The sequence below is a fragment of the Maniola jurtina genome, chromosome 5 (assembly GCF_905333055.1).
Source record: "Maniola jurtina chromosome 5, ilManJurt1.1, whole genome shotgun sequence".
Taxonomy (NCBI): domain Eukaryota; kingdom Metazoa; phylum Arthropoda; class Insecta; order Lepidoptera; family Nymphalidae; genus Maniola; species Maniola jurtina.
The window spans coordinates 14,416,392-14,426,304 of NC_060033.1; the positions used below are offsets into that span (position 1 = coordinate 14,416,392).

A 9,913-nucleotide genomic window follows, 5' to 3' on the forward strand; every position below is an offset into this window, starting at 1 on the left:
ATTACCTACCTACTGTTTTTCCTGCACTTCTTACGGTCGCCTTACTCCCATATTTAAAGTTTGTAAGGTAACAGCCGTCGGTTAGTGGCAATCATGTTCTACCACAAAACAGTTGTTTTATGGTAAGTTAAAAATAACACCTAAGTTTGCTATCGTTGTACCTAACTACCTAGTTTCAGACTACCTACTTTCAGATTTTAGCCTAAACTATAAAGCCTACATAACAATTCAGATATTAAAAAACCGGCCAAGTGCGAGTCACACTCGCGAACTGAGGGTTCCGTACTCGGGTATTTTTTCCAATAAATAAAAATCTGTTTTAGGATGTACAGGTAAAACCCTTTCATATGATACCCCACTAGGTATAGTTATCTTATTTTAAAAATTGAAACACATTTTAATTTTTTTTTAATGATGTAACCACAAATTCGCGCTTTTCAGATTTATTCCTGTACTTGTACTATAAGACCTACCTACCTGCCAAAGTTCATGATTCTAGGTCAACGGGAAGTACCCTATAGGTTTCCTGACAGACACGACGGACAGACAGACAGACAGACAGACAGACAACAAAGTGATCCTATAAGGGTTCCGTTTTTCCTTTTGAGGTACGGAACCCTAAAAATTCTGAGTTCATAAAAATACAAATATAGTTATTAGTACTTACCTACAATGTTGTTACAAGTGTAAATTAAAAATTTATAACACCTCCGACAAGTGAAGGTTACAGTAACTAGAAAAGAGCTGATAACTTTCAAACGGCTGAACCGATTTTCTTGAATTATAGCTAAGAACACTCTCGATCAAGCCACCTTTCAAACAAAAAAAACTAAATTAAAATCGGTTCATTAGTTTAGGAGCTACGATGCCACAGACAGATACACAGATACACACGTCAAACTTATAACACCCCTCTTTTTGGGTCGGGGGTTAAAAATACACCAAGTGACAGAAAAACAACTTTATTCTATATCTATCGCTATCTATCGGCAGTTTGCGGGTTTTAGTGCTGTTTAACTTTTTAGTCCAAGTGGACTATAAAACTATCATAGTAGTGCTGCACGAAGTTTCGTGCAGCACTACAATAATAAAATCAATAGTTGATTACTAGTTTACCTATCTACTTGCTTTCAATCAATCAATCAATCAATCGGCCTGTTTGCGTCCACTGCTGGACATGGCTTTCCCGAGAGCGCGCCACCACACAAGATCCTCCGCCTTTCTCATCCACCCACTTCCCTCTAACCTCTTAAGGTCCTCAGTCCAGCGGGTTGGAGGTCGTCCCACACTGCGCTTGCTGATACGCGGTCTCCACTCCAGAACAGGTCTGCCCCAGCGGCCATCAGTTCTGCGGCAAAAGTGGCCTGCCAGTGCCTACTGCCACATTAGCTGGCTATTTCTAAAATCTACTTGCTTTGCAGTGCAGTATTGCAAGTTTCGTCCAGCATTAAGAGTAATAACCACAAGTTTCCGCCCAAATTCAAGTTCGGTGCAGCCACGTCCTCATATCAGATCGAAGGTGGATGGAATGCTGATGGTAAGTCTAAGCCAAGCTCCCGGTTCCATCTTGATCATAAGAGCACCCGGCCATCATCACTACCTAAATAAAATCCATCAAACTCATTTGGCTTGGTTCTACATTGCTGCTTCACTGAGTGATATAAAAATAACATTTCGTAGTAAACCTTCAATGGATTAAAAATAAATGTCATGAGCTTGGTGGCTTTCATTCACTGATGATCACTGAGTTAGCGAATCCCCCCCCCCCGCGATCATGGGATTACCGTTAGTACCGTTTAGTATAGTAGGTATATTATGCGAAAGTGTGTAGGTATGTCAGTCTGTTTGTTACATTTTCACGGCCTATACATTTAACCGATTTCGATGGGTACTTACAGACCACATCAGAGATAGCTTGCATCCCTGAGGTGTCCTTACATAGGCTATTTTTTATCCCGGAAAATCAAATAGTTGCCAAATGAAAGCCTAAATACACGTGGATGAGATCGCGCGGGCATCATCTAACTACTTGGATGAGTTTATTTGGGGGCATGTGCATTCACGGAATCGGGAATCGGCTTAGTGTCCTGTATGTGTATTATAGGTAAAGGTGAGAGCACATGGGACTGGCTGGTGCACACCCACCCGGGCGACGTCGCCGGCCGCGCCACTGGTGACGTGGCCGCTGACTCGTACCACCAGTGGAGGCAGGACGTGAGGATCGCCGCGAACATGGGGCTACAGTTTTATAGGTAGGTATTTTTTTAAACATTTTCAGGGTTCTGTATCTCCAGAAAAAAGGAACCGTTATAGGATCACTTCGTTGTCTATCTGTCCGTCGGTCTGTCAATTCGGGGGAATCAAAACCAGTAGGGTACTACTTCCCGTTGACCTAGAATCATGAAAGGCAGGTAGCAATGTCTTATAGCACAAGTACAGAAAAAAATCCGAAAACCGTGAATTTGTTAATACGAACTTGCAAAGTTTTATTATACTGGTTTGAGATTTCTTGTACGATGGTGCGGAACCCTCAGTGTGCGAGTTCGACTCGCACTTGACCGGTTTTAAAAAAATCCAAAAGCTTATACTGAAACATGATAGTCCTATTCTTCATAGTTTTTAACTTATAGATAAGTACAAATCAGAGCCTCAATACAATAGTTCAACAGTTAAGGAGCGGACTGAATTCCTAAAGGTCGGCAGTTCACTCTTCGGCACACACTCGTTGCACTATTGTCGTAACCACTCTTAGGACAAGCTTTTCGCTTAGTTGGAGGGGAAAGGGGAATATTAGTCATAATGAACTTGGCTAATCTTCTTTTTTTGAAAAAACAATATGTGAACTAAACCTTATTCCTATCGTGTTAAGGTTCTCAATAAGTTGGCCGCGGATTCTGCCCACCGGCTTCACCAACAAGATCAACAAGGCTGGTGTCAAGTACTACAGCGACCTCATCGACGCCCTGCTCGCCCAGGGCATAGAACCTGTCGTCACTTTGTACCACTGGGAGATGCCGGTGAAGATCAGAGATCTTGGTAAGTACGCACACATTTATCAATGTTATAGTCATACTATAATGATATGCCGTGTATACCTAACAACAAATATTAAGAACTAGCTGATGCCCGCAGCTTCGCCCGCGTGGATTGGTCAGATCCCCTGCAGCATCAGGATTGAGGAGTTGGAATCCAAATTTTTTATGAAACAATGTCGCAAAGTTCCTCTCTCGATTAAAAAAGAAATGACGCAAATCGGTTCAGAAACCTCGGAGATTTCGGTGTACATAGGTAGAAAAACACAACTCCCTTCTTGAAAGTCGGTTAAAAAAGTAGCCTATGTTACACCCTGGTCAATCCTCTACTTGTATGTGAAAATCCCGTTACAATCGGTTCAGCCGTTCCGAAGATTAGCCTTTTCAAACAGACAGACAGAAAGACAAAAATTTTAAAAACGTGTGATTCAGTTATGGTATCGTTCAAATAACCATATGACCTTAATATGTGGTAGTTATTTCGAAATTACAGACAGACACTCCAATTTTATTTATTTGTAAGTATAGATTCAAAATGACCGCCATGAAAATAAAAAATAACATAAAAAGGAGTTATTTCTTGTGCGATGGTATAACCCTTCGTGTCAAAGTCTGACTCGTATTTGAGCCGGTTTTTTTCAGTATGGTAATGAAATTATTAATATAGAATAGATAATAATTATTATAATATTAATACCTGCCTGAGTTTTTGTCCTCCTTCTCAGAAAGTTTTAATTTATAGTAAGTAATTATTATTGTCGTGACTCGTGTAATTCTTCCTTTTTTCCTTTTACGCTTTTTAGCAAAACATTTAGTAATTATAAATACAGATAGCCTTCCTTTGTAAACCATAAAAAGTTTATGTATGGATGGCGAGTTCATTAATAGGTACTAATCTTGAAACATGCTTATTATAAATTACTAAACTATTAAAAAAAACTTGGTACTAAATTTACAATCCTAATCCTAATCCTACTAATATTATAAATGTGAAAGTGTGGATGTTTGGATGTTTGTTACTCAATCACGCAAAAACTACTGGATGGATTTGGCTGTTTGGAATGGAGATAAATTATACCCTGGATTAATATATAGGCTACTTTTTATCCCGGAAAATCAAAGAATTCCCGCGGGATTTTGAAAAACGTAAATACATACGGATGAAGTCGCGGGCATCAGCTAGTATTTAAATAATTTACAATAGACGGACCGCCCGGTGTCCATCACCCACAGGTCCTCCTGAGGGCTCGGGTTCGCGGGAAGGGCTATCCCCTTTCCACGTTCCCTATCGTCAACATCTCCCTCGCCCGTCACCAAACTGGACAGGCGAGAGACCGGTGGGGCAGCCGGTGACTGGATGGGTGATGACGCCCCATCACCAACCACCCAACACAGCCACACCTTCCGCTCCTGAGGCTATGTCTCATGGCTGCGTCTACTGCGCCCTCTGCTAGGGACACTCAGAGGGACGCGCGGACAACACCCCCTCCCTGCCAGGTCAATTAGCCATGGCTAACAATATCCCATGAAGAGAAATCAGGGTACAAAGCGCTGCTGCTACCTACAATACTCAGGCACACGAGGAAGTTACCTGGCTCGTACCCCTAATTAGTCTGACCAAAGCCAATTTGTACATAATTCTTTCAAAGGTGGTTGGACCAATCCTCTGATCGTGGAATGGTTCGGAGACTACGCGCGAGTCATCTTCTCCCTGTACGCCGACCGCGTCAAGACCTGGATCACCATCAACGAAGCCATCTCCATCTGCGACTACGCCTTCACCAAGGGGCATTTTGCTCCCAAGATAAAGGAGCCAGAGTTTGCTCCGTTTCTCTGCAATAAGCACCTTTTGTTGGCACACGCTACTGCTTACAGAATATTTGAAAGGGAGTTTAGACCTAAGTATCCAGGTGAGAACTTTTGAATTTTCTCATACGAACTAATTATCGCTTTCACCATCATCAACCCATCGATGGCAAACTATTAAGGTCTTCCTGTAGAAAAGAATGGTTTGGGCCATACTTAGCACGCCGCGCTGGCTAAGTGTCACACATCCTTGAAAGCATTGAGGAGAACTTTCAGTTTTCAGAAATTAGCAGTTAGGTTTTTTTTTTTTTTAAAGAATATTAGCCATGCCAATCATGACTAATAGGTACTCCCCTTTCCTCTCCAATTAAGCGTAAAGCTTCTGTCAGGAGTGGGTACGCCTCCTAATCGGAGGTCGGGGGTTCGATCCCGGGCACGCACCACTAACTTTTCAGTTATGTGCGTTTTAAACAATTAAATATCACTTGCTTTAACGGTGAAGGAAAAACATCGTGAGGAAACCTGCATGCCTGAGAGTTCTTCATGTTCTCAAAGGTGTGTAAAGTCTGCCAATAATCCGCATTGGGCCAGCGTGGCAGACTATGGCCTAACCCCTTCTCATTCTGAGAGGAGACCCGTACTCAGTAGTGGGGCGGAAATGGGTTGATCATGATTATTCTAATCTTTTAGGTCGCATTTCTCTCGCAAACTACGAATTGTGCATAAGACCGGCTACAGCGAATGACACCGAGTTGGCAGAACTGGGAAGACAGCACTCGGTTAGTTCAGATTTCTCTGTAAATCCATTAAATATCATTATTTGTGTGATCGATCGTTACTCATGCATTCGCGAATCTATATACTTACTAATAAATAAAATTGGAGTGTCTGTCTGTAATTTCGAAATAACTACCGCATATTAAGGTCATATGGTTATTTGAACGATACTATAACTGAATCACACGTTTTTAAAATTTTTGTCTGTCTGTCTGTCTGTCTGTCTGTTTGAAAAGGCTAATCTTGGGAACGGCTGAACCGATTTTGACGGGATTTTCACAGACAAGTAGAGAATTGACCAGGGAGTAACATAGGCTACTTTTTTAACCGACTTTCAAAAAGGGAGTTGTGTTTTTCTACCTATGTACACCGAAATCTCCGAGATTTCTGAACCGATTTGCGTCATTTCTTTTTTAATCGATCGAGGAACTTTGCGACATTGTTTCATAAAAAATTTGGAGTCCAACTCCTCAATCCTGATGCTGCAGGGGATCTGACCAATCCACGCGGGCGAAGCTGCGGGCATCAGCTAGTCGTTAATATGATTGAGTTAAAATTTTGTACAGTTATTGTCGTCACTTGTATAAAGATTTCTGACATAGTAGATACCGAGGCGAGGAAGGAACTAGATCGCAAAGTTCTTGAACACATTCTTCAAAATATTCCGTGATATTCTTTCAAACTTTAAACTTTATGGTTGGAATATTAAAAAAATGCCTTTATTTCCAGACAGGTAGATACTCCCATCCGATATTTTCAAAAGCAGGTGGTTGGCCTCCTGCCATTGAGAAGCTGATGCTGGAATATAGCTTGAGACAAGGATACCAGCGTTCCAGATTGCCATCTTTCACCAAAGAAGAAGTGGAATTTATTAAAGGTATTCCGTATTGGTCATCACCATTATTCCATCCTGACATATGCCGTAACCAAAGAGCGTTACCACACCCTGTACTCAGCCTTCCTCATCCAGCCACTCTCTTCATATCGTCAGACCATTTCTGGTAATATGCAGCCAGCCTTGATTGTGTTTTTTGTGATTTGCATGAACGAATTGAAATGACTTGATTGTAAGGTATAACGCATAGGAGAGTATGTTCCTGCGGTAGTGGAGCGGTGCGGGAGGGGTGTGATGACGTCACGCGAGAGCTCAGTGAATCATCAACTTGTGACAACTTCTACCCTCTTGCACCACTCCACTACCGCAGGAGCCTACTCAGTTATGGCCTCATAGAAGCTTGCGTGGTAAGTAAAGTGGTCTATTACTTTTTTAATTCTTTTATTTAGAGGTTTTTACATATCTGTATGTCAGCCCGTCTCTATTACTTGTTGAGTTATCATTATCATCATCCTGTGCGTGTGGACGTCCACTGCTGGACATAGGCCTTCCCTAAAGAGAGCGCCACCACACCCGGTCCTCAGCCTTCCTCATCCAGCCATTTCCCGCCAGCCGCTTAATATCATCGGCCCATCGTGCTGGAGGCCGTCCTGAATTATTGAGTTATTTTACAAAATATTTTTTCCATAGGCACAGCAGATTTCTATGGAATGAACCATTACACTACGAGTGTAATCAGACCCGCCAAGCCCGGGGAAGACCCTGGCATTTGGGTTGTGACTGGGTCGCCTGAACTGAACGCCATCTTGGAGGCGCCGCCGAATAGCAAATTTGGCGTCTCGCCTATACTTCCGGTAACTTTATTTTTGGCTTTATCCCACGACTTGGTACCCAATAATTTAACACAGTTTTCTTCTGTATTAAATACTAGCTGATGCCCACTACTTCGTCCGCGTGGATTTAGGTGCTTTTAAAATCCCATACGAACTCTTTGATTTTCCGGGATATAATATGATAGGATTAATAAAATATAGTTCACAATGAAATTTTGTTTCATTAAGGTCGTCCCAGAAGGCATCCGGGAACAGCTATCCTGGATAAAAAAGGAATATGGTGACATTGACATATTGATTACGGAGAATGGGTTCTCAACCAAGGATTACGAACTTAACGACGTGGATAGAACTCAGTACTTTAAGGATTACTTGAAACAGGTAAGTACGTAAGGTCTAAGTACTTCTCTTCTCAGTCTACAACTCTACACTATTATATAAAGAGGTAAAGTTCGTAAGTTTGTTTGTAGGGGGTAATCTCTGGAACTGCTGAACCGATTTTGAAAATTCTTTCACCAATAGAAAGCTACATTTCCTGAGTGATATACGTATTCACAATCATTATTCCACCAATCAGATCATTGTAAATTGTCGTGATACAGTCATCTGATTGGTGGAACCTACACTGTGCGTTCGAGCACACTATGAGACCTCATAGTAACGTTTCTGAATACGGCTGTTAGGCTACATTTTATTTTCAAACACTCGTACGAAGCCGGGGCGGGTGGCTAGTTGCTATATAATTTAGCTGTCCACAATAAACTGCATTGCTTTTCTTTCTGTCTTTCAATGCAATGTCTCTCGCTTATGAAATCATCTAGGTTAGTTACCATAGTTAGACTGTTATTTGCTACATAGATTCAGAGAGGCGTGCTGGTGACATAACTACGAATATTTAATTTTGATTATATAAAGAGTTAGTTACATAGTCATTACCACAAAGACGTTTTCGCAGGTGCTACTCGCCATCAAAGTGGACAATGTGAGCGTGGTAGGATACGCGGCGTGGTCTCTCATTGACAGCTTCGAGTGGCTGGACGGATATACGTACGTATTCATACTTATGTAATTTAAAAAAAATAAAATAACTATATCAAGTGGGCTATCATATGAAAGGGCTTTACCTGTACCTTCTAAAACAGATTTTTATTTATTTTTATGCATAGGTAATAGTTTTTGATTTATCGTGCAAAGTGTCGGAAAAAATACCTGAGTACGGAACCCTCGGTGCGCAAGTCTGGCTTGCACTTGGCCGGTTTTTTTCATAGTTTTAAGTTTTTACTTCTGACTGCCAGTTTTTTTTTTCAGGACTAAATTCGGTATCCACGAGGTGGACTTCACACATCCGAAGCGCACGCGCACGCCGCGCACGTCCGCTCACTACTTGAGCTGCGTCATCCGGGGCCGCTCGCTCCACGTGCCCGACTCTTGCTATAAGGACAAGTACCTAGATAACAAGGCGAGGAGTCAGGGCAGACGAACAAACGGTAGCAGTTGTCTCTCACGAGGAGTTCCACTACTAAATATATTGTTTCTAGCTTTAAGACGTTTTTTGTGAATAAATGAGTCTGTTATTAGATATGTTTGGATTTTATAAAAATAAGAAAACTATTTTAATTTGTTAAATGTATAATATTATGTAGGTACTTATATAAAAGACTATGCATTCTTGTATAGAAACAGGCGTTAACCCTTGTTGTAGCAAGAATCCGGAATGTCCAGCAATCGCTTCGCTGTCACACATGTGTAGGGTTGCCAGATAGGAAAATGGAAAAGAAGAGCTGATTAGTGTAACCTCACAAAATAATCAGGACTTAAGACTGGCGCACATATTATGGCGCAGCGCAGCGCAGAGCATTTTTCACAGTCAATGTATTATCGACATTGTCTTCATTGAAATAATATCTAAAATCAATTGTGCATTCATGCGGATGCTCGTGCATCCGCGAGTCCCGCGCGTGCTCGCCCATTCTTTGGTAGAAATTCGCGTAATGTGTCACGCGATTAGAAAACTTCGCAGGCATGCTCTGCGCTGCGCTCCGCCATATGTGCGCCGGCCCTTACAAGGATTGTAAAATGTTTTGATTGTTACATATTTTTCAGAACTATTTTAGATCATAGATTGTCTTTAGTTATAAAATTCTTTATACCTAATGTGACTATCGGATTACTGTAGATGTAGGTTTAAGGCCAAATACAATTTGTGGAAAAGGAGGACGTCATTGGGATATCATATTATGACAACCCTACACTCGCATAGTACCTTTAGTCCGCGACTGGTTGAGATGGCAACCGGGTATGAGACGGGGGGACGCCTCGCACACCCGCATCGGGTTAGCGCGCGCTGTGCGGGTGTGCGGGGCGTTCCCATCCCGATCGCCATTTAAACCTGTCCCATATATATAGTGTGCGGAAATAAGCGTAGTTTTCGTGCGATTATCTTACTCTATTTTGTAGATAAAAAAAATTAAAAAGAATTTTATTAAAAAAATACTTATATTCACAAAGAAGAGAATTAATTAAAATTTAAGAAAAGAAAGAAGATTACAGAAAAGAAAGAAAGAAAGAAGAGAAGAAGAGTATTAATTAGGTACATCTACTTAAACGTAAATAAATAAATTGCTAAACTC

The 9,913-nt window shown here is 41.4% G+C and overlaps 1 protein-coding gene across 1 annotated transcript; it reads left to right on the plus strand.

Moving 5' to 3' along the window:
- Positions 1-44: 44 nt before the first annotated feature.
- LOC123865076 (myrosinase 1-like) lies at positions 45-8,860 on the plus strand. The gene is made up of 11 exons (XM_045905917.1): positions 45-122; positions 1,422-1,537; positions 2,105-2,252; positions 2,870-3,036; positions 4,682-4,942; positions 5,529-5,617; positions 6,345-6,492; positions 7,141-7,304; positions 7,512-7,664; positions 8,239-8,330; positions 8,592-8,860. Exons 1-11 carry the CDS (start codon positions 94-96, stop codon positions 8,839-8,841), a joined length of 1,617 nt encoding a protein of 538 aa, XP_045761873.1. The 5' UTR covers positions 45-93; the 3' UTR covers positions 8,842-8,860.
- The last annotated feature ends 1,053 nt before the right edge of the window (positions 8,861-9,913 follow it).